Source organism: Branchiostoma floridae, chromosome 14 (genome assembly GCF_000003815.2).
Source record: "Branchiostoma floridae strain S238N-H82 chromosome 14, Bfl_VNyyK, whole genome shotgun sequence".
In the NCBI taxonomy this organism is placed as follows: Eukaryota; Metazoa; Chordata; class Leptocardii; order Amphioxiformes; family Branchiostomatidae; genus Branchiostoma; species Branchiostoma floridae.
Window position 1 is genome coordinate 10,251,301 of NC_049992.1, and position 24,023 is coordinate 10,275,323.

A 24,023-nucleotide genomic window follows, 5' to 3' on the forward strand; every position below is an offset into this window, starting at 1 on the left:
AACAGAAACAACCACGAACACTCCACTTTCCTGCTAATACGAAATTAAATCCCCGCGAACTTAAATGTATTTACAGTAGTTGTATGCACAAGAGCTACAAAAGATGTTTTCATGTTCTAATTAATCGCCTGTGTCTTGCTCCAGGTAAGATCTGCCAGTTTAGGATCACGCAGCAGGACGTGCCCTTCGATGCATTCGTGCTGAACCCCAACACCGGCGAGGGGTACATCCGTGCCCGCAAGGAGCTGAACTGTGAGGACAAGAAGGAGTACACCTTCACCATCCAGGCGTTGGACTGTGGTGTCCCTGAGAAGGGCATCCAGCAGAAGAAGTCCCACAAGTAAGTCCTTTAGCACTTTTCACAAGGCAGTGGTGATTTACCTGTTATTCCCAAAGGTTATTACAGTTTGTGGTGGTTTTTCTATTATTCCCATGGGGTAGAAAATATCACAGCTTTTGTTGGTAGAGGATGTCATCAACAATTTGTGGATTTGATAAGAATAAGTCTCTAAATCAACTGTTTCTTCCTCCAGGGCTACTGTCCGCATCCAGGTGAACGATGTGAACGAACACGGCCCAGAGTTCACGGCCAGCGGGTACGAGGCCACCGTGATGGAAGGGAAGATGTACGACAACATCCTGAAGGTGGAGGCCGAGGACCGCGACTGCTCGCCCGGCTTCAGCCAGATCTGCAGCTACGAGATTGTCACTCCCAACGTGCCCTTCCAGATCTCTGAGGTAGGTATCCAGCAATTCGCAGCTAAGATGCAAAAGCTCTCTCCAACAAGATTTCTCCAGTGTCCAGTTGCTTGAGTATCCAGTTGCTTGAGGAACTGCTTTGGGGCGTATCTAACACTTCTTTGCAGCCCCAAAGGAGTATTTTGTGTTTACCAATAGTGGTATTTGCATTCGATGTACTTGATGTAAAGTTTTCATATCAGGCACATTTGATAGCTTTATGTTAATCTTTAGTGGTGTGTCAGTTTACATTTGCATTTCAACCTTGCAACCACAGTACTTAGAATTGAGAACTTAGAATCAAGAACTCAGAATTGAGAATCGAGAACTCAGAATTGAGAACTTGGAATTGAAAACTAAAATGTTTCTCTTCTTTCAGGATGGCATCATCAGCAACACCGAGCCCCTGCAGTACGTTGACGGCCACAACTACATCCTGACGGTCACCGCCTACGACTGCGGCCAGAGGCGCGCCGACCTGGACGTCCTGGTGACCATCACGGTCAAGGAGCAGTGCCACCCCGGCTGGAAGGACTTCCAGAAGCGTATCGAGTACGAGCCGTTCAGCGGCACCAAGGCGCTCCTGCCCAAGGTGTACCTGGAGACGTGTGGGGAGGAGGTGTCTGACATCACCACCACCTTCACCCTGGAGACCAGCCACATCGGCAAGGGCTGCGACCGTGACACCTACTCCTCCAGCTCTCTACTCAAGCTCTGTGGTAAGAGTTTGGGTTTACTGGGAGGCCCTTTAGCTCAGATTGAGCTAATCTTCCAGGGCTCATACAATAAAAAAACTTTCAAAAGTTGCATGTTCAAGATCAGGAGTAGACGGCAGGTTTTGGACAACATCAAACTTGTGATACTGAAAACTACCAGTTGTGAATGCGAGGAATTCTAAAAATCTCAGTTAAATTTGTTAATGATGAAAAACACAGTCTTAATGTGTAACCATACTTAACTCAGATCTTGTTTTTTTACAAAGGTGCATCCCAGGGTAGCATTGACCTCCTCCCTGCCCCCGGCCTGGGGAGCGAGTGGACACAGAACCTGCCCACGGACGAGGGGCACGAGGGAGACCAGGTCTTCTCCTTCGACGGGCGCCAGACCGGCGTAGAGATCCCCGAGGGCGTGGTTCCCAAGAACCTGACCAACCAGTTCACCATCGCTACCTGGATGAAGCACCGTGAGACCTTTGGAGGAGACAAGGAGACAATCCTCTGCAAGTCTGACAAGAAAGGTGAGGCCACTATCTTAGTTATGCTGAAAATAGAGATGTTTCACTGAGAGGGTTAATTGTAGCCAAATCATAGTAAATATACCTACCTACCTAGTCCCTTGACCTCCAGGTTGTTGGGAGGACAAGGTGGATTCAAAGACAGAGCTGTCTCCAGGCTCCTCTTTCCCTGGCCAGAGTTAGTCTTTCTGGCGGGCTGAGGGATTAGCAATGCTTTTCTATAGGGGATATACTTGCACTGTTGCACAGAAGAGCCATCTAGCAACTTGTAACAAAACTGCAAATTTTCTTTCCATGACAAACATTTCAACTGACAGTCCAGAAAACAGGCAAACAGTGTTCATTTTGTGCTAGTGGAAATTGCATGGAAGATTCCAGCACACAGTCTGTAAGAGCTACATGCTAATACTAGTCTCTTTCTTGTCTGGTATTTAGAGCTGAACCGCCACCACTACTCCCTGTATGTGCACAACTGCAAGCTGATGTTCCTGCTGCGTCACGATGGCGGTGATCTGGAGACCTTCCGCCCTGCAGAATTCCACTGGAAGATCCCACAGGTACTTTCATCTATGTTGCTTTGTTGGTGTTGTGAGCTCAGAATAGTTAGCATTCATGTTGTAAGTATTGCACAGAGCCACATGGAAGTGCGGTGTGAAGACTATCCGACTGCTGCCTTCCCCTGTGTCAGGGATCAGTATAATGGATACTAGTACTACTACTATACTGCCAATAGAAGAACTACAAAAGTCAACAAATGTGTTCCTTCTGCAGGTTTGTGACAAGCAGTGGCATCACTACGCCATCACTGTGGACTTCCCAGAAGTCAACCTGTACGTGGACGGCATCCCGTACAGCCCCTTCCTGGTCACCGATGACTGGCCACTCCATCCCAGCAAGTTTGACACCCGCCTGACTCTTGGTGCATGCTGGCAGGGTAAGTACTGGCTATAGGAATTAATTGAAAGAGACACTGGTCTCATGTCTTGGACTGCCTTGGTGAACACTATTAAGGTCAATAAGGTATTGGTAGAACTGAATCTCTATTTATCCAGATTGATTTGGAAGGACAGTAATGATAGAAATGTTTTTTTAAGATTTTAAGCTGTAGGTTTCTCGATTTTGTTGCCAAGGGTTACTTGATATATTTGACAGCAAACAATCTTGGTACTTATTGATTCTGATGAAGATGACAATGATAGTTGAAAAAATGGTCTGTTTACACCTTATTGGTTGTTGGAAGAAAGTTAAGCACTGTGCTATGATTACTACCAAGAGCTTCCAAGATGATCTCGGTACAGGTTGCAGTTTTTTTACAATACCATTATTGTGTTGTCCTGTTTCTAGGTGGTGACCAAGAGATGTCTCAGTACTTCCGTGGCGAGCTGGCTGGCTTGCTTATCCACCCCGGGAAGACGGAGACCCGCCGCGTCATCAGCTGTCTCCACAACTGCAACGAGAGCCTGGAGTTCCACTCCTTTGACGAGACCGGCCCTGGTTCGGAGGTAACCTGCATGGTTCATCTCTCTGGAGATTGGATGGAGGGGGGATAGGCTTGACTAGTCGCTGCTGTCACTGCAACTTACTTTGTATCTAAGCTTTAAAGCACAAGTTAGCAGCGCTAAGTTATGCAGCTTTCACCATACACTAGAGTCATTCCAGCCATGCTTTCACAACAGAAGCACTGCATTAATGATGTCTCATTGCAGAAAGATGTATCACTTGCAGAAGTGCAACTAAGTATCAACACTACTGTTGGTGTTGCCAGCCCCATTTCAATGCTTTAAACTTGCCTTTACCTTGTGACTCCCACATTCCAAAACCCTGTCATACCTTATGCTTAACCTTACTTTCTAACATTCTCACCATGCTTCTTAAAACATCAAACTTACCTCATACCTAACTCTTCACATCTTCGTGGCTTTCACTCATTGCACCATGCCTTTACTAAACGCTTGGCAAGGATTGTGCAGTTTTTCTCAAGTATTCTACTCTTAAGACTGTAAAAGTGAAAGAGTGTTAAGCTAAGCGCTGCATGCCCCAAGATAATGGTATCCAGCATCGTTGTAGCCTCTCTTGGAGGTGGACCTTAGTTATGTAAGTATAACAGGAGACAATGCATGGGCATGCTGAACAGTAAGTATTGCACCCAGTGAGTTTTTGTAAAGAATTCCTTGTTGGTGTTTGTGATGGTTGATAGTTGTTATGTGGCCACACTGTCTCTCCTCAGAGTAAGAGGACGAAGCGGGAGGAAAAGAGGGATAGTCTTTCCCCTGTACGTCTTTCCTTGCTGTCCTTAATTTTCTGATTTTCTGCATTATTTCCCATTCTGCCATGATCGCTATGTACAGCCTGACTGCATGAGACGTGTCCAGGTTGTGTTACATTGCTTCTGTTGTGTTAGGAATATGGCTGGAATGAAAGTTCTTGAAGGTTTTTGCCTGATTTTTCCCTACTTTCTATGATTTCTGTTACAACTTGCACTGTAGGTCTGCTATTTGCCATTTTCTTCACATTTCTTTCTTTTCTTGAATGTATCAAGTCTTAGAGAATCTCTAATGGCATATATTGTCTTCTTGTAATGTTGCTTAGGTCCACTTCAACCCTGATCAGACACAGCTCTTCCTGAGGGGCGAGTTTACCCCCAAGAACCCCGACAACGAGGCGTACACGCTGGATAAGTACACCAAGGTGCTGCAGAAGGTTGCGTACCAGAACGGGCGCCAGTTCCCCACCCCCGGCATGCGCGCTCTGAAGATCCACACCGAAGTCAAGTAAGTAGGAGCAGGGATACCTGGAACTTCTGGTTTTTGTTTCAGTCTAATCTGTGCTCTTTTTGTTGTGAAATTGTTGCCTCTCAAGATCCACACCGAAGTCAAGTAAGTAGGAATAGGGATGCAGGACAGTTTGTTTCGTTCATGTAGGTTAGACATCCAGCTAATGAGATAAGCCAAGAAGCAGTTACTCAAGCAGCTGGATATGATTTTGGAAATGGTCAGACGTTTCAGACAGCCATATGGTGTCTTTCCTCAGTGACACTGAAGTGATTCTGGAAAAACTGATCTTTTATACCCTAGTTTTTTGTTTCAGTCTACTCTTTTTGTTGTTGAATTGTCGCGTTTCCTTTCTCTGATCCTGACTGTTACACCATTCCCCCCACAGCTGCTTTGACGACGAGACTTGCATCGAGGTTCCCGACGTGGACGCCTACGTCATGGTTCTCCACCCCGAGGAGCCGACCATCAACCTGAGCGGCACGGACCACCTGGCGCGGCGCGTGGCGGAGCTGGACCAGGGCGTGGCGCCCTTCCGTGACCTGCGCATCGTCAGCACCATCGTGAGGGATGTGGAGGAGGAGGAGGAGGAGGAACTGCAGGAGGGTACGGCCATGTCGCTGTGATACTACCTTGTATTGTAGTAATGATTGCTGTATGGGTAGGCAGTAGGGGTGGGTACCAGTACATCGTACAAAACCATTTTATCTTGTTGGACTGGTCCAGAAAAACTGGACCTGAAAAGATGCGGTAGACTGGATGTTGGACTGATTTGAAAATGAACATTATATGATCAGGCATTGACATTTTTGGGGGCTTGCTCGTCTAAGAAAATACCAAGAGCGAAGAAGAGTAGAGTTTATAGTAAAATCTCCCAAGTTTTACAGTCCACGTTCAGGTCCGCACCTGGACCTGATCCTCTGGACCTGAACCAGACCTGGACCTTAATTTTCTGTACCAGTACCCACCCCTAGTAGGCAGCATTGCTTGGGATGTTTGCTGTTTGTGCTGTTTACTACTCTCATCATATCTGATTGGAAAAAGTTTTTTTAGAAGAAATGGCAGTACATAAAGTCAACATAACAGTCTGCATGTATACACTAATACTATATAGCACCAATTTGGCATGACCAGTTGTTGTGAAAGCCTTACTCTTAAAAGTTGTATTTCCTTAGCGAGACCTTGGTAACATGTTAAATGCAAACATATGGTGGCATAAAAGCTTTTTTGAACTGTGCATGAAAGCAATGCTGGCGGACCTCAGTGGAAGATTACTCAAGAGGCTAGCAATGTTCAGTGGCATCGAACAAACATAAGCTTGATCCTTAAAAAGTGAAGAAATGTGCAACAGTTTTTTTGTAATGGTATTATACTTGGTGTATCAAAATGTGAAAATCATACAATAAGTAGTTTTTGTGGCACCCCTTTGTGTATATTGTACTCCGCCCTAAGTCGTGAAGTTTGCCCACCTAACTGAGCCTGTTTGTTCCGCGGATGCTTGCTTTGTCCAGAAGGCTCAGCGATGGCAGGTCAGTACGTGTCCACCCAACCCAGCAGCCTGCACCAAATCCTCACCGGCGCTTCAATGCCAAAACTTCCATCTTTTTGTCATCATTTTTAAAGACCTGACAACTTTTTGCCGAGACGTTTTTATTTACACCCATCGAATGTCTTTCCTACGTGTTTTTTTGGAAGGTATTTATTGCAAACTTTGCATAGCCTGCCAAAAGGAGAAGATTAAAACATTTTTTACCATCAGAGCATGAAAGTTGAAGTTGAAGCTACCAACAGTTGGTACAATATTCCTCAGTCAGTGACACTTTCTGAAAGGAGCTATGTGTTTATGCCTTTCATAAAGTATCACTGATTGAAGAATATGCTATGAACTGTATTCATACATGACTGATGAACCTCTTCAACCAAGCTACCAACCTTTTCAACAGGAAGCAAAGGTATCCTCATTTAACACAAACTGATTGTATTTCTCTTCTCCATTGCTAGGTGGCACCACCGAGGTGACCCCCATCAGCCATAACCTGGATGCGTGCCAGATCACCGTGGACCCTCCCCTGGAGTCTGGTAAGGAGGAACTGACTGTGCCCAAGGAAGACCTGGCTCGTCTGCGCCTGGAGAAGTCTGCTGCTACCAATGGTCTAGTCATCAAGGGTACGTGTACTAGTTCGGACGTCTCTTTCAATCTATGTCTCTTGTTTAGCAGTTTTGATCAAGCTTTCCTTCTTGTAATTCGATTGTTAATTTTATTCACTTGTATGCTGATTTTGAATCTATGTATCAATTCAGCCTCTGGGCTGCCAGTGTTGCATTTTGGGAGAATGTCTTAATAAAACTGTTCATCAGAATTTGGTAATGTAGCCTTCTAAGCATGCACTGAAGACCTGAAAATCAGAAATGAGTGTCAGCATCTTTTGGTAGCTTTCCTGTAAAAGAACTGTTGAAAACTTTCAAAAGTCATCCAGGCTTAATTAAAAGTCCATTTTTTGTGGTAGAAAACTCTAAACTGTTGTAGAACCATAAATACAGTGTTTCTCCAGTTAAACAAAACCTTCCTTTCTCCAGGTGTTGACACCATCGCAAACTACGAGGACATCCTGCGCAAGGTTGTCTACCGCAACTCCAAGGCCGGGGACTACTTCGACCGCGTGCTGAAGCTGAAGTGCTCAGAGATGAACGGCCGCTATGAGAGCAACGAGTATGCTGTTGAAGTACGTATTAGCATTATATGATCTAAAGAGGCACTGTCTTGACATAGCTGTTTTTCTGTTGTTTGATAATAACAGAGACAAAGCTGTCTTACTTCTTTAGTAGTGACAAAGACATAGCTGTTTTTCTGTCACAAAGACATAGCTGTTTTCTGTTCTTTAGTAGTAAAAGAGACATAGCTGTTTTACTTCTTTAGTAGTGACATAGACATAGCTGTTTTACTCTTTTAGTAGTAACAGATACATAGCTGTTTTACTTCTTTAGTAGTAACAGACATCATATGGGTCCAAATCACAGTATAGGGGATCCAAATCACAGTGTAGGGGGGATCCAAATCACAGTGTAGGGGGCCCCTATGCTGCAAAAGACCTAGGGAGAACACTGGTAATAGGTAGTGAATGAATGTGATTCTCCCATGTCCACAGCTGAAGGTCCTGCACACCCTGAACGTTGCCAACCCTGAGAGCCATGTGAAGGTGGCTGCAGCTGTAGCCCAGAACGTGCCCGCCCAGTTCATCCACTCCAAGGGTGTCCAGGAGGCAGCCGTGCCCCACCAGGTGCCGCAGGTGGTCGCCAGCTCCCAGTCTGCCAATGGTTAGTACCTCTGTCATGTATTCTATTCGGTATGCAGAGACCATTTGCTTACGTGGTTGGTCTCAGGCCCCATACTGTAGATTTTTCACATGGAGAAAGTAGTCCTTGGTCCTGTATTCTAATGTACACAGAGAGTACCTGCTTAGGTGTTTGCCACATCCTTTACGGTAGATTTACATGGAGAAAACAGTCTATTCCAAGTTAAATAGTGAAAACAAAAGTTAGCACAAACAGGGCTCGAAATACTTTTTTTCTGCGTACCTGCACTGGTGCAAGTAACATTTAAAATTACCTGCACCAGACAAATTTTACCTGCACCACTCTGAATGTAGGGATCATACTAAAATTGTTTAGGAACCATTGCTATTTCTTTCTTTTATACTTTATAGGTGGTAACAGTCAATGCAGCTACGAACAATCCACATGCACCGAAATTTATGTATAATACCCAGTACATGGACCAGTGCAGGTTAGGTACAGGTAGGCACCAGAAATACCTGCACAGCTCCATTTTTACCTGCACTAACCTGCATATGCAGGTGTTATTTCGAGCCCTGACAAAGGAAAGTTTTTGTGCTAATTGATGATTGTGTTCCTTCTGCAGTTGTCACCTCCCTGGTGATCGTGATCTGCGTGGGCTTCCTCATCTTCATGATTGTGCTGGGCGTGTACCGCATCCGCGCCGCCAACCGGCGCAACATGGACTCGGAGTGGGACCAGGCGGGCGAGCCGCGCATGGAGTGGGACTCCTCCGATCTCACCATCACTGTCAACCCAATGGTGAGGCTCCTTACATCTGCATTTTTGTAGGATCTACTTCTTGAGAGAATTCTTTGACTTTATCCAAGTTGCAACATAAACAATACAATATGGACACATAACCACATCAGGGATAAACAAGTCCACTAGCCCTATTGTCCAGGGCAAGTGAAAGTGCTGTTCGGGCAAGTGCATGTCCTACCCCACTTGTCCGATCGGGCAAGTAAGATTTTTCCATTGATTTTAGTGCAATTTTGATATACTTGTTACTTTTTACAGTCATGACATCAAGCAATTGTCTACAGAGAATTCCATTGCTGGAAGTGAAAATGCATATACTAGTAACAGTGACATTTGAATTTTGGGCAAGTGAAAAATTGGTTCGGGCAAGTACATTTTTTATGTGCTTGCCCGATAGGACAAGTGGATTTTAGAAAACTTGTTCAACCCTGCACATACATACATATAGAGTACAAAACAAAAATTGAACAAATATCAGTAGAATAAAATAGTTGATACATTTAAAGTCAATTGCAGCTGGAGCATATACATATGCTAAGAATTAGGCAGTGGCACAGCTGGAAGTAAATCTTTAGTAGTCACATACTCTTGTACTGTGTTGGAAAGTTTACTATTGGTAACTAGGTCATGGTCAGGTGAATCCTGGAACAGTAAAGAAACGGTGAATTCTTTCTCTGTGTTAGAAATACAGCTTGAAAATAGTAACAAGGAGGACTGTGGCTAGTGCAAATTCTTGAGTGAGGGTTTTCCCTGATTTTGATTGTGTGTGTGTTTCTCTTTTACCCAGGATGTTGAGTATGAGGGCGCTGAGAGCGACTCCTCTGACGATGATGATGACAGTGCGCATGATGACTCCGACAGCTCAGATGATGATGATGAGCCCCCAAGAGAGGTACACAATGGTTTCATGTGACAATTTCATTTGAGCTGAAGTAGAAATAAAAGCATGTTATTCATGGTGGGTACTGTTGTAGGAAATGCATGTTGTGTGTACATCTGCATGTTTTAAGTTTGCATGTTGCCCTTTTCTAGGTGCTGGGCTATGGGCAGGAGCTAGAGTGGGACAGCACTGCAATGGTGGCGTGAACCAACCTTGCCACATGATTCACATGAAATCCTACAATCATACCTAGATGAGATGCAACAGATACAAGACAGTGTTTCTCATGAAAACAACATTTTCATGCCCGTGGTTTCTGTGCCATGGACATGAACTTGTTCTTAACAAAGACAACACCAAAATGCATCTTGGCTTTGGTAGTGTAAAAAGATTTTGATACATGACCAAAAATGTAAAAAGGGGAAGTCAGACAGACAGTTTGGGAAACATGCCGAGAAACACAGTCGAGTATTTGTCTGAACTACTGTTCTCTTTCATGATCACGAATTATTGATTGAATTAATGAGAAATGATGAATTATCCAATGGCAGGGCCGTGATTCACAGCTGGAGTGGGATAACTCAACACTGAGCTTCTAAGAGACCAACAGCTGGCTGAGCTGTCCGGAGAGAGAGAAGGAGAGACAGCGGGAGGGAGAAGACTTAGTATGAAGAAGTGACGATTTCTGATCGGAAGAATCTGTGTATAAATTACCGTACATAATGACATGCCCAAGACCATCTCCTGATGACTGAAAAATTCACAAAGATGCACTCGCGCTGACTTTGCATGATCACTGGCACGCCTTCTACAAGACTTAAAACTTGAATGGTGGCAGATTGATGGATGTTTTACTGATGTTTGTAACAAAAAATTTACTTAAGTCATCTAGAAGTGATGCCCTTGTGTAATGTATACTTAAAGACCAAGTGATGTAAGATGTATGAAAGCAATAGTTGGCTAAGCAGTGTACTTTAAGACCGTAAGACTAAGGTAGCCCCCGTGACACTACGATCCTCGAAAGACATATCTATTTTGATGTGAGTGGTGTGACTATTAGCTTTATGATCATAATGATAGCTTTGCATGATGTAAATGATGAAATCATGATAACAGGAAAATCTAGATTGTGCAGTGGGAGGGGGGCATTTTAAGACAAAGGGTGTTACTTCAAGTAGATGATATCTGTATAAGGAGATGTTCCTGGGCATATTTCTATAGAGAAAATAGGGTGTACATGTATACAAATCAGGATTGGGTATAAGATTATTAACGTAACTACAGCTAAGTTTGTCCGTAGTCAATATTGGATGTATTATGTGATGAAAAAAAATGATGCTCATTCCTAACTTAATCGTATATGCATATGGAACTGGTGTGAAGCTTAAGAATACATATCTGCGCAGTTGTATGAAGACGAACAAAATACTGAATGTGTAGCTAGTTGCAACACTGTAGAGTTTTGTAATCCACCTTTTAGGGATCGGGATATAGGGTTGCACTTGCTGAATTGATTTTATTGCGTTTTAATATTAGTGTGAGTGGAAGCATGTTGTGCTGTCTTTAAACAAGGGTTATAAGGTTGTTGTGATTGTATCAGTTTTGTTCCAATTTTTTTTGTATTCCTGTCTGCTTTGCCTCCTCATCAAATTATTTGTCCTGCACTGTTTTGATAAGAAAAAGAGAGGGATGTATAATTTGTCATACCATAGAAAAATACTGTTGGAAAGATGCAAAAGGTTAAGATACAACAAGATACAAGACTTAACGTCTCCTGAACATTCCTGTATATGTAGAAGCACTTAAGGAACAGCTGAACGTATTCCCTGTGTAAATCTCTTCACATTTCTCCAGGCTTTCATCTTGGCAGGATAACATCTAAATGTACTTATACTTACCTACCCTTTCAGGTTTGTAAGAATCTGGACTGTGTTGTACTGTCAATAAACTGTTTGGCTTTCCCCACAAGAAGTGTTGGGTCCTTTGTGTGTGTTGCTTTTCGCTTTGTCTCCAGGCATGACTTGAGCAGTGTACCACAGAAATATCTTATGAAAGTAATAATCAGAAATTCAGTATACATGTACATTGTAGTACATTTGTAGTTAATTACCCGGATGGAGGCCTGGCATCCCTCCATACCATATCAGCCACACGGTGATTTACATATTCACCTAGACGGGAGACCGAGCGCATCCCCATCTTGTATTCAGCTAGAAGAAAGGGTATGCCACTCCGTAAGGGGCGGTATAACCCCAACGATGCTGTAAATATAGAATACAACACTGTGTATTCCGTATCGCCCAAGGTATCAGCCCGACCGCGGGTCGGATCGCCCGACGGCCAGAGGGTGATCAGACCCGCGGGAGGGCTGAGACCGAGGGTGATGCGGAATACACCGTGTTGTATTTTATTTATGTCATACCCACCTGAGAAAACCCATGTTTTGATGCGAAATACACCGTGTTGTATTTTATTTATGTCATACCCACCTGAGAAAACCCATGTTTTGATGCGAAATGCGCCAGGAGTTGAACAAATTTGGTGCCCTCGAACAATAAGTGATGCAACAGCAATGTTCCAACGTCCGAGCCTGTGTGATACGCCTTTCGAACCTGTGCGATACGGAAACGTACGGCCCGGTCCGGAACACCTGTATCGAAGGTTTTCGCGTCACAGGTATGACATAATACACCATATGACTGACTGACTGACTGTAGTTACTGTAGTAAAGCCTAATACTACAAACTAGGGTGTGGGTACAAACTAAGATTTGATTATGACAAGTAAGTACTGACTGCTAGAAGCAATTCAGAACTCCAAAGGTTTTAGTAAAACACCCTGTTAAAGTTTATTTGCAAGTTCATGCCCCCAGGTTAATTTGCAAGTACAAGATGGGGAATATGCATGTAACAATGAACTGCTGAATATTGAAAGACTGTTAAGTTAATTAAGTGCCCCAGGGTACAAGACTGCATAGGTCTGTTGGGATAGGGTCTGATCATGTTGACATGTAGAGATATTGGTAAGGGAATTTCATCAATGTAAGGATATGGCAAAAGCCATTCAACCTGGTTCATAGAAAAGGAGGACTACCTTTGCAACCGATGTATTTGTAATATGTATACAGCTCATATTATATATAGTAGTATTTGTGATCTCTAAAAGAAGTGTCCTTCAAACGTAAACGATCAGCGTCAATAATTAATTGTTTTGACCTTGTCTAGGGCAGCAAAACTAATAAAACATGAGAAATCATATCCCGTTTGGCCTATCAGCAGCGTGTAGTAAAAGCGCCTCCTAACAGCTAGGCGAGTTACTACAGGAACATTTGCGTGCAATGCCTGCAGTAATGATATAAATCGCTAGAGACCCTCATTGACACGTGTGGCGCTGGCCTATCCCATCATGCAACGTTACTACAGCGTGGGGTCAAACATGGCGGCCACAGACGAAACGTCGGCGTTGCTGAGATCTTTTGAATGTGAACAGAACTTGCTATCCCGACCAGATGGCTCAGCAAACGTCAGACAAGGTGATACGTCGGTGTTGGCAGCAGTGTATGGTCCAGGAGAGGTCAAGATGAGTGAAGAGATCATCGACAAAGCCACGCTGAAAGTCATCTTCAAACCCAAAATTGGACTTCCAGGTTGTGCAGAGAAGTTGCAAGAGAGGCTACTGAGGAACACGTGTGAGTCCGTGGTGCTAGCAGTACTTCATCCACGATCAGGCGTCAACATTGTCTTACAAGTCATTCAGGATTCAGGCTCCCTCCTATCTTGTTGCATAAATGCAGCGTGCATGGCGCTGGTGGACTCTGCTGTGCCCATGAAGTGCCTGGTTAGCGCTGTCACGTGTGCTGTAATGGAGGAAGGGCGGATCGTGTTGGATCCTGACTCTAAACAGGAAAAGGAATCGTCAGCTGTCCTGACGTTTGCATTTGACAGTAGAGAAAACAATGTCGTCACCTGCAGCACAAAAGGATGCTACACGCCCGAGAAGTACCAGGAATGCCTGTCAGCATGTGGAGCAGCCAGCAGGAACATCTCCAGCTTCTTCAGGCAAGCAGTGGAGAGGAGAATGTCAAAGGAACTCTAAGTCAATATATAGGATCATCAAATTGTCATGTGTTACTCCTTGTACATCCTTGATCATACAATATTGATATAATAATGTAGCATCATATAGGGATATAAATATAAATAAAATCTGCCTATCCGACTAGATTAAGCTGCATCAACTTAATTCCTTGATTCCCTTAAAATAAAAATCAGTGAAAATAACAGGCTCTGAGGAAGATGACCTTTTTATTCCCAGAAAGTGAGTTAACTAACAACATGCATTACATGTACATACACATTGGCCTCGTACCCTGCTTTCATATGCCTGTTGATGCTCAAAAATGTTCTGCATTGTGTTTTTAATGTCCAAAGCAAACCCAAAACTAGCAATTTGATTTCTTCAGATATGCTTAAGTGTGACAATTACAATATATTGTATTCTCTTGAAAACTTTCAGGTTGGTTATGAGCCCAAAGTTGTGTTGGTATTATTTATATCCCTGTATCTTAGCATAGTTCCCAGGGGCAATATGATATCTCCGATGATGAAATGTTGTTGAAGTCATCATTTAAGTGAGCACTTTAGCGATGATACTAGAGTCGATTCCACATTACCAAGAGGGTCTTTCTTGCCTTTTGTTCCAACATTTTGAAAATCTTTATAACATTCTAAATGTGATAAGTAACTGTTTAGAACTATCTATAATATCTGTGTGATGTTCTAAATATTTTCTATAGTGTTCATACATGTTAGAAACATTTCTAACATCAAATCCATTATTTCTGTTAGTTTCTAAACTGTTCCAACATAGATTTATCATTTGTGATCAAATGTGATCATATGTTCGAACAGTGAAACAAAATGATGAAACTGGGTCAGTGGGCTGGGAAGAGGGCAATTCACACATCCCTGCCAAGTACAGGAAATTGTGTCTGTCTGACAGCTTTTCACAAAAGAGCCACTAGTGTCTACTAAAAATACAAGACCCAAACAAAAGGCCCATCTTAGCAGCTTTGTTTATTGGGGGTAATAAAAGTTTTTATGTAGGAAAAAAATGACGCAAATTGTTGGAACATATGATCACATTTTCCAACAATAACAGAAACACATAGATGTTTCTAAATTGTTCTAAATAAAGAGATATTTGTACCATTAATTTCCCAATGTTTCCAACATATATAGATAGGTTCAAACATGTTCACACTTTCATTTTCATTTGTTTGAACAATTTAGAACTACAGTGACTGAAATATTCTTTTGCTTAGAATAGTTCAAACTTATTACAAATATTATTTCAAAACCCTCTCGGTGACTCGGAATCGACTCTAGTACAATGCCAGTACATGTTGATTTGGTCAGAATCTCATACTTCTGAATTATGATTCTCCATATCTTAATAAGAGACAAATTAGGCTCCCTCCAATCAATGCTTGCTATTTCCTTCATTTTCTGTGTCTTACCACTACTTATATTGATCCCGATCTGATCACATAGAACAGAACGCCTTGGTAGATGGCCCCAAAGTCTGACAAGATGCATGCGTATTTAGCACAAATGAATTACTTTTTACACACTTATAGAATTCCATACATTAGTATTCCGCTAATAAGCTCTTGATCTGTCCTAATCCTTATTTTGAAGCTTGTTGCTAAGCGCATTACTTTGCAAACCTGCAAGTCTCCTCATTATATATTCAAGAGTTCTGTTACCTCATACTTTCACCAAATAATGTTTAACTCTACAACTGACATTTTCTTAACACTTCTCAAAGATTATGCAAATTAAGTCACTCAATGACCAAATATCACTTGTATGATAGGCTTTTCTTAGCAAAGACTATTGGGGCATTTTCTCATTTGCCTAATTCATGACAAATAATGTTCACATTCATTTAACTGGCAAATGCTGCAAGTATGAAATACCCATCATTGACCACTCTGGTGTTCAAGTAATTTCTCATTAATTAGCTCTTCATTTGCTGTGTTGAGTTCTATTGATGCCCCCCCCCCCCTTTCTGTCGCTTGAAAACCCTATCATCTTATTAGCTCCTGCTATGCATAACAATTTGGATCTGGTTCTGTCAATTTCATAATAAACCATGATGTTCTTCCAAACCCCTCTTGAATCATTTGCCTACAAAGTCTTTAACAAAAATCATGCCCGCAGTTCGAATAGCAAAGAAAGCTGCTGGGTTGCCACCTACACATACACCACACTATGCTTCCGGGAGCTATCTATAGCTGAACCTCTGGTTTTGATACCTCATGTTCTGGACATGATATGGAACCTGTTGAAAACCATAGACACAAATGAAGCAAGACCACACATGTTTTAAGTACTCTGTGAGTTTTCCTTTTATTGTATGAACAAAGGCCTCACAGCATTGGAAAGGCATAAGGCAGATATGGTTGGAGTCGACTCCCTCCCCTTCCCCATTACATACCTAGGTTGGGTGTATCCATTCTTTACCTCTAATGAAATGTAAACTATTCGTCCATTGAAGTCCAAAATAAATGGCAGTAACAACTACAAATGTGTGATGTTTCTTCTAGTTACAAGCCGGTTTAAGATTGTTAACTTTTTCTGTACATAATCTACAAGGATGTATGAACATGTCTTGAACTTCAGGAAGAATAGTCTTACACATTTTAAAAGCAGTGTGTATAAGGTGTAGTGTGATGATAAAGGCTAAGAAGACACAGTTCTATTCTTACTCTACTAAATGACTGTTGAGACTAAGGATATGGGGAGGGTAAGGCAAAACGAAAACCCAGAAAATACTACCCTTGACGGAGGGCCTGTCCTGCAAAAAATGGGTTTGGCTGACAAAATAACTTTCAACTACACGTTTGTACTGACATTCACTTTCAATCTACAAAGGAGACTTTCCAGAAAAAATGCTACGAATGAAGTCAAAATATACTAACAGTTACAATAGGTGCAAATTTGAAGTGCATTATACATACAATGCTAAAACAACTTTTGACAAAAACAAGACATATTGGAATCAGTATTACAGTAAATTGGGAGAACACAGTCTCCCTTCCATATACTGAGGCATGTATTGTTGAGAAACGGTGGCCGTGCTACCATACACTACCAACAAATCACAGGCAAAAACTGTACAGGTATAAACATATGCTTAAAATGTGGCTTTCTCTTGACGGCAAGAGAAGATATAAAGGTACCAAAAGAGAATTATGTCGACCACATATACAGGAACCAGACAGAAACATTTGTTACACAAAAAATGTTGGCACTAACATTGGGGATACTCCACTGATAAAACACTGTCTGACCGTTACATGTCAACAGCAATAGCACGGGTATGTCTGGTACAAATCAAAGACATACCCACTCCAGAAACATCTGGGCTTGTCTTCTACAGTATTACAACAGCAGTTTGACCATTCACTACTGGTATTGCATGCCTGCATACACAGAGACTCTGAGAGAAATAGAAGAACACCACCCTTAACTGTTAGCACTCAATTTGTCCTTGCACTGGCATCTACATAGTTGAGGCAAATATAGAATGCTAAAAGTTAAAATAACAGAATAGAGATGGTGCTGTTTGCTAAAGTAAGCCAAAGACAAGAAGTACATGTAGTTGTCATCTCCTTCATATAGCGCTGGTCGTTTCACATTTAGGAAGCCCGTTCTGATGGTTTCATGGCTCAAAGTTCCATCTTTTATAAGACTTTAAATTGTCAGCATTTCCGTAAATGTAAATTGACCAGTGTTACGTCTTAGCATGACAAATATTGGCAAAACTGTAAACAATAGCACATTTCTGAACAGAGTCGTGTGCAGCTGGCATTCGCTGGAAGATGGTTCAAACAAAACCATGCAAACTGCTCGGCATTCCTAAAATCATCCCTAACAAATAAATTGGTTGGTTTGAGAGAGATATACTAGCTAGTACATAAATATTAATCTCTTGGTACAAAGGTGAATGGTGTTGCTCAATGCGCTACTAAGTTCACTGCTCTACATTGCTGTTGTACACTTCTTTCAAGCCCAACAACATTAGACTCTGAGCTCAAAAGTGCTCCAAGTTCACAAACTGCCACTACATAGATATCAATACAAAAATTTCTCTTAATTACATGATTTTTGCAAAAAGGATTTCCTTTGTACAATATGCACTTGACGTTTCGCAAACGCTGTTAGGTAGAGGCTAGTGGCAAAGTCCTTTTCTTGTAGGGCACACCTAGAAGTGCATAGGGCCTACAGTTAAACAGTCCTCCGCTGTCTCCATTCTTGCCTACTACTTTCCATCGTTTCTTGTTCCTATTAGCTCCTCTTTAAGAAGTTTTGGTGCCTCCCTGCTGACAACAATGCACTTTCTTCTTGGCAAAGGTTGATGTGAGTGAAACTCTATTGAACAATAACGATCTCCCTGCTGCATAGCCCCATCACCAATAAAAATTTGGCATTAAACGGGCACTTCAGAAGGGAGGAGGTTATTTGTAGACTGGACGAGAAGATATTGTATTGTAGAGAACGGAGTGGAAAGCCATTTTGTTGGCTTCCTTAAAAAGTACTCTTGTAAGGAACTACAGCGGGTGCATGTTTTAAAAACTTTTAGAATGTTGTTTGTCAACAAAGAAATTGCATTCAGAATCACAACCTTTTTGCAAGGAAAACTAAATTCCCGTTTCCGATTCTCTACCATACAACGTCCAGTCTGCACGTTGGTTTCACATCACGTCCACGAAGAATTCACACGGGTTGCCCATGGCCATGCGGAAGGACTGTCTGCTCCCGCTGAGGTCGGCCGGCATGGCTGCTAGCTGGCCAGGTTTTGGAGGGAGGGGAGGGGGGAGCGGTGGGAGAGGGGGGAGGCTTCTCTCGCTGGGGGCTCGACTTCGCTTGCTGGTGCTGTCGGATTCACTTCCACTTCCGCCTGACTTATTGCCTCCATCTCCTTTAGTGCTTCTCTTTCCACTTCGGTTGGATCCGCTGCTTCCTGCGTGAAACAACGAAACACGTTAATCTTCGCCGCGGTCGTGTCACTGAGAGCAATCTGACACCAGAGATGAATCTTAAGTTTCTTAACAAACGGCAAACTGTGACTTCTACCTACGTTTAGTGAAACTAAAGACAGGTGCAGTGGTCATTACTACATATCTTACATTAGCAATAACTTACAAGGTGAATTCTATACTAAGCAGTGCGTCCTTCCTGTTTAGTGAGGTTACATCTATCAGGAGTGTTTACTATTTGTGACTTTAAGAGTGTACAAGGGTGCAACTGAAACGTGGTGCATACTACATCTAGAGGCAGCTGTTATGTGAGAAAGATGCAAGTTAGCCAGCCACAGCTATGCAAAATTAGTTGAACACAATGTACACGTAAATGTAATGAAAACATTAGAAGAAATGCCTATGTCACACAAAAGAACAAAACGTCATGGATAATACAGGTCAAATGATGAAGCAAAGGAGCACTAAAGGCTAGAAGAAGTAACACAACATTAGAAACAGAGGGTATAAGGCATGAAAACACAGACATTTTGTGAAAAGAATGGTTTAAACACACAAAGATGCAGAAACTAAGAGAAGTAACACACAAAGACGCTGATTAGGCAACAAGCATCACCTGACCACAAGACTACTGGTCAAAGGCGACAGTCTCTTTACTTTTTACAAATTCATCTCTGGCTCTTTTGCTTATCTCTTATTTTCACAAAATTCTCCAATTGTAAAAACTAGAAAAAAATAAGGAAACAAAATCAACAATATGGCTGCCAAGCCTTTTAACATACGGTTGCGTATTCAAGGATCCATCATGCATCTGACACACGATATAAACATCGTTCAATATGCGAGCGGCCCCATGGTCAGGATACGCATACGTGCGGCCCACCATGCATTACTACTGACCGTGCGAAGCATGCATTAGACAAGGAAAGTGCAAACCATGCAAGTGAGGAAGTTTTCGTACATCATTAGGTTTGAAGGTAACGAAGGTGGGAGTGGGTCTCTTACAACACTGCTCCTCTAAAGCATGGGTGCAGACAGAGAGAACAGACGTTATTGTCAGACAGTGCAAGACAAGCATGGTTCTCCCCTCACTGCGCAACCTGCTGCAACACCCCATCCTTCACCATCAAACAATGCATCAACTTTGAAAACAATCAGGTAGCTATGGAAACTTCCAAAGAGGGGCCATGACTTGAAAAAGGTTGTATTATATTCATGGCCCCCCTTTTGTACACAATGTTGGTTACATCTTCTGCAACAAATGTAAAGGCTTCTGACTATTACACTGCTTCTGGAGGGGTGTGCAGGTTGGAATGCTCAGATTGTGGGAGATAGTAAAAGATGAGAACAAGTACAAGGCAACAACGCATTCACAAGCGAAAAAACAAGCAATTCTGCACCATGGAGTAAACATTCCACAAAGTAGTAAGGGGCACAGGGGTTCAATCAGCGTACTTCCAACGTTTTTTAGAAGCAACTTCTCTTCAAAAGCCATTGTCCCATTCCATGTCATTTCCATAATATTCAGACTGGTAAATGAAAGCTGTTCACTGTGGAAAATGTTGGCTGCTTTAATAAGTATGACCAGGTCACAAATCAGCAAGCTGACAAGATCCTGGTGTGTAATTTCTTTTTTTTTTTTAATTGGGTTTTCAAATAAACAAAAACATACTAACTTGGGGAACCATCCAACAGAATGATAATAATAGTACAAATTGAATACCTGAAGATTTGTGTACAATTCTTTGTACATGTACTTGCAATTGAGATCTGAATCAATGATAAACCAGTTGCATCCTTGTCAAGTCAGGATTTAACACACGCTTGTCATCTCTAAACAGTGTTATTTTGGACACCCTCTAACGGACCAACATTTTCCCAGTTTGGCTAAACAGCTGCAGTAGGCAAACACGCCAGATGCACGGAGCAAGCGAAAACCGGGGGAAAGAAGGAAGGATTTGCCTGGCAAACAGAGCGACCTGATTCTAGTGAGTGCGAGCCAGGGTCCACCGAGATGCACGTGTCTGGAAGAAATCAGACAAGCCAGAGAAGTTGGTGTTAGAAAAAACTCCCAGGCTCGACAGTCCCCAGGAATGGCTGCTCCAGGTAGCAATGTTCCCACCAGATGAAAGTTCAACTCACACGTTTGGGTTGGCCCGTTAAGGAAGGTGGCAGACTGTTGACACGAAGGCAAGGGAGGCTGGTCAAGAAGGAGTAACATGCTGAGGCAGCGGCCTTATCTTTCAGGACGTTACCATTCTTTGTCATCGACGTCTGAAATTTGGATAACCCTACAGGAAAATTTCTCTGTCATTGACTAGAATTTCTACTTGCCTTTCTTTCATCAAATGTCCAGCACCATCAATCTGCCCCATTGTTATAGGAATAGCAAAGGTTTGTTGGTTTGAAATAAAAAAAAAGCCCAGCTCCCAAAGAAAAACCTCTTTTTCATGCACTTTTTATTGCCTATGTGAAGAGACCACCACCTTCCTTAAGAGCGCCGCTGAAAAAACTTCAACCAGACACATGGTCCTTTATTTTTCCAGAATTTCTAGACCAAGGCTTGCTGAGGAATGATTCACTAAAGCAATTAATACAAAGGTAAGAAATCACCATGGGCTATTCACACAACATAACCAATTGCAAATGTCATTCAAAACTCCAAAATGTTGGAAGGTATCTTTAAAGCCTCACCAGGACTGCCACTATGTTGGCTGGCTGTTCCTTCCCTGTAGTTTGGAGCGTACGGAGGTGCGTCGATGGAGTACGGCCCGGGTGGGACGGCGTACCCTGCAGTTTTGGGCTGGTAAACACCCGTGTAGGGCAGGTGGCTGCCCGGGATGGGCATGTGGGGACCGACCAGTGCCCAGGGTGCCCCGGGAAGGGGAGCGAGAGTGTCCTGGTCAGTTTCACTGCTTCCTTCCCGGTCCTCTAGCGACAAGTTGGCCATGTCTGAAAGGCAGAGAATTGAAATACACTCTCATCAAAGTGTATACGAAAATAACACTTCAATTATGAAAAGATGCAATACTTGTCATTCCTGTTAAATATCTGCCTAGTCTAGAGATATTCCTTCAAACTGTCACTTAATTCCTTCATGTAAGGTTAAAGGAGAGGGTAGACTTGGTCTGCGATGATGATGATGAAGTTTAAAGCTGATATGATGCAGTTGGTCTTTTGGTCCCTTACACAGTTACAGAACAGAAAAAAAGCACAGGAAACAAATCACTTCCTGGCATCCCTTAGTAGAGGGAACAAATCTAACTAGGCTGAAGTGTTTTAAATGGGACCTACCCCTGTTGACCTGCGAGAGGTCGCCAAAGATGTAGTAGCACTGTTCTGAGAAGGTGATTTTGTTGACTGTGTGCCTGATGTAGCCTGCCTTCAGCATCTGAGAGGCGTATCTCCTGGCCTCTCTCCGGTCGTTGAACCCTTCCACGTGGGTGTGTAACCAGTCTACTACATCTGAACCTGGGGACACACGAAGTGTGGGGGGAAAGTCAGTCACAAATGCATTACTAAAAGGTAGTTAATGGTGCTTCATCCACGATCTGCTGTTTTTTAGTATGGTATTTAGGGATATCAAGTCGACGGACACGTGGTTTCAAATTGCAATACACAGGGCGTATTTTCAAAATATTGCAGTTTGAAACCACCGCCATTGACTTGATATCCCTAATACCCTGTTTTTAAAGACAACAGATATTTGTTACCCAGCGGATAAAGGTGAACTAACGTTACATGTACTATTATTAAACTACTATTTTTACCCTAACAAACCATTCTTCTGTGTATATTTTGTATGCAGGACTAGAAATTTGTGTCTACTGACTGTAGTGCTAGGACTTACCTGGGTTTGCACAGGTACAGAAAGGAAAACAAATATCTTAATCCTGTGCAACCATTAGTGTACCTTGGTATTCCTAAGCAGATGGATTCATGAGCTGGAACCACAATCAGCTTCTTCAGGAGATCAATTTTTCTGAAGATTTCTCCATAAAGGTGGTATCTCACTGTGCTTGAGGCACCGGTGTGGCACTGTGGGGTTTGTTCACTGCTGCACTGTTTTGTTATTTTCGCTGACCTTTTTAGAATTAAGATATTGCGTAATACGTAAAAATATAACTCAGAAGACAACAAAATACACAAAACATAACTTAATCTATTCTTTATCTTTGTAACTCAATGAGTAATCATTTGAAACCCCGTAGTGACACACCGGTGCCCCAAGTGCAGCAAAATAACACCTTAAGAAAAGTGACAGAATGTTACTCACCTATGAAGGCATTTGGTATGGTTATTTTCAGCCACATTCTGTCGCGGATGTCCAGTCCGGAGTCCGGCGAGGCCATGACCTTGACAATGGAGGACATGTCCGTGTTGATCGACAACGGCATCTCATCGTACCCTGCAGTGACAAGAAGTTTTCTTTAATTACACTTTCCACAACATCTTATCTATACGATCACATGTGTCAACACAGAGACATTGATTATACAACTTTAAAGTCTATCTACATGATGGTATATAATATAACAGCTTCTTGTTCCAAAGATGTCTCAATGCCCCCCTCCCCCATCCCTACCTCCAAAGGTAGCTTCTGTAGTTTCCACTGAAAACTCAGCTCCCATTATCCATCCCTCAATACCATTTCTGGTGACTGAGATTTTGCTGTGCACTCCTACACTGCCCTGCACTCATCTATGCACCAAAATCTACATTTCGTAAAGCAGGATTTGGCAATAAAGGGGTTAAAATCTGCTTTACAGAGTTTTTGAACTACGAACATGGCGGTCAACTTCAGTCCATTGGTGCCCTAGCCTGGACTGTCTTCTCCTGCTTCTTTTAGAACTAAGACTTTTCAAGTGACGGCTCAAGAATGCTTGGTATGGGACGTGTTTGCTCGTTTGCTTAGAAGACTGCCAATCAACGCACGCAGGATGAACGCTGTATGGAAGATCCCAAACCTCGGCATATCAGAATTACATCCTTCTCATAACTTCTTCATCTGATTTCTGTCATAACATTTTTACATGATCATAAAAAAACAAGACAACCTGTGTAATATCTGGGTTAGTTTGTTGTTGGACAGATTTTGGTTTCTTCACACCAAAGCTAAGCCTTGTAAGAGTCCATAAATGTCCAGGTTGGGGGATCAGCAACTTCCTGTGAAGAAGGGCTTATGTAACCAAAGTGCTGGATCCCTGCTAAGTTATGTGCAGCAAGACAAACAGACCTGACCCTAAGGCAACAACAGAG

At 42.6% G+C, this 24,023-nt stretch overlaps 3 protein-coding genes across 19 annotated transcripts in view; 2 read left to right on the forward strand and 1 right to left on the reverse strand.

Annotated features, from left to right (window-relative positions):
* The window catches only part of LOC118430017 (calsyntenin-1-like), a 20,849-nt gene extending 9,163 nt beyond the window's left edge, over positions 1 to 11,686 (forward strand). For 3 of the 5 annotated variants that reach the window (XM_035840708.1, XM_035840705.1, XM_035840710.1), the window contains 16 exons: positions 145 to 340; positions 534 to 738; positions 1,118 to 1,457; positions 1,721 to 1,975; positions 2,408 to 2,529; positions 2,744 to 2,906; positions 3,317 to 3,474; positions 4,200 to 4,244; positions 4,562 to 4,743; positions 5,132 to 5,349; positions 6,745 to 6,909; positions 7,321 to 7,466; positions 7,890 to 8,058; positions 8,663 to 8,838; positions 9,626 to 9,730; positions 9,871 to 11,686. In XM_035840708.1, coding sequence (XP_035696601.1) covers positions 145 to 340; positions 534 to 738; positions 1,118 to 1,457; positions 1,721 to 1,975; positions 2,408 to 2,529; positions 2,744 to 2,906; positions 3,317 to 3,474; positions 4,200 to 4,244; positions 4,562 to 4,743; positions 5,132 to 5,349; positions 6,745 to 6,909; positions 7,321 to 7,466; positions 7,890 to 8,058; positions 8,663 to 8,838; positions 9,626 to 9,730; positions 9,871 to 9,924 — 2,699 coding nt within the window. In that variant the 3' untranslated portion in view covers positions 9,925 to 11,686. The remainder of the gene's footprint in view (positions 1 to 144; positions 341 to 533; positions 739 to 1,117; positions 1,458 to 1,720; positions 1,976 to 2,407; positions 2,530 to 2,743; positions 2,907 to 3,316; positions 3,475 to 4,199; positions 4,245 to 4,561; positions 4,744 to 5,131; positions 5,350 to 6,744; positions 6,910 to 7,320; positions 7,467 to 7,889; positions 8,059 to 8,662; positions 8,839 to 9,625; positions 9,731 to 9,870) is intronic. The other 2 variants (XM_035840706.1, XM_035840707.1) reach the window with 2 other exon arrangements.
* A 1,392-nt stretch (positions 11,687 to 13,078) lies between these two features.
* Positions 13,079 to 13,895, forward strand: LOC118430967 (exosome complex component RRP46-like). The gene has a single exon (XM_035841998.1). It carries the CDS (start codon positions 13,124 to 13,126, stop codon positions 13,811 to 13,813), a length of 690 nt encoding a protein of 229 aa, XP_035697891.1. The 5' UTR covers positions 13,079 to 13,123; the 3' UTR covers positions 13,814 to 13,895.
* Positions 13,896 to 16,105: 2,210 nt separating this feature from the next.
* LOC118429980 (segment polarity protein dishevelled homolog DVL-3-like) overlaps positions 16,106 to 24,023 on the reverse strand; it is a 47,568-nt gene continuing 39,650 nt past the window's right edge. For 9 of the 13 annotated variants that reach the window (XM_035840633.1, XM_035840630.1, XM_035840631.1 and 6 more), the window contains 4 exons: positions 23,041 to 23,172; positions 22,059 to 22,235; positions 21,459 to 21,716; positions 16,106 to 18,748 (listed from right to left, as the gene is read on the reverse strand). In XM_035840633.1, coding sequence (XP_035696526.1) covers positions 18,480 to 18,748; positions 21,459 to 21,716; positions 22,059 to 22,235; positions 23,041 to 23,172 — 836 coding nt within the window. In that variant the 3' untranslated portion in view covers positions 16,106 to 18,479. Of the gene's footprint in view, positions 18,749 to 19,725; positions 19,782 to 20,423; positions 20,789 to 20,831; positions 21,056 to 21,458; positions 21,717 to 22,058; positions 22,236 to 23,040; positions 23,173 to 24,023 lie in introns of those variants that run through there. The other 4 variants (XM_035840632.1, XM_035840636.1, XM_035840638.1 and 1 more) reach the window with 4 other exon arrangements.

Bases quoted from the DNA above. Each gene is read 5' to 3' on its own strand.
- LOC118430967 (XM_035841998.1), top strand. From the start codon at position 13,124: ATGCAACGTTACTACAGCGTGGGGTCAAACATGGCGGCCACAGACGAA.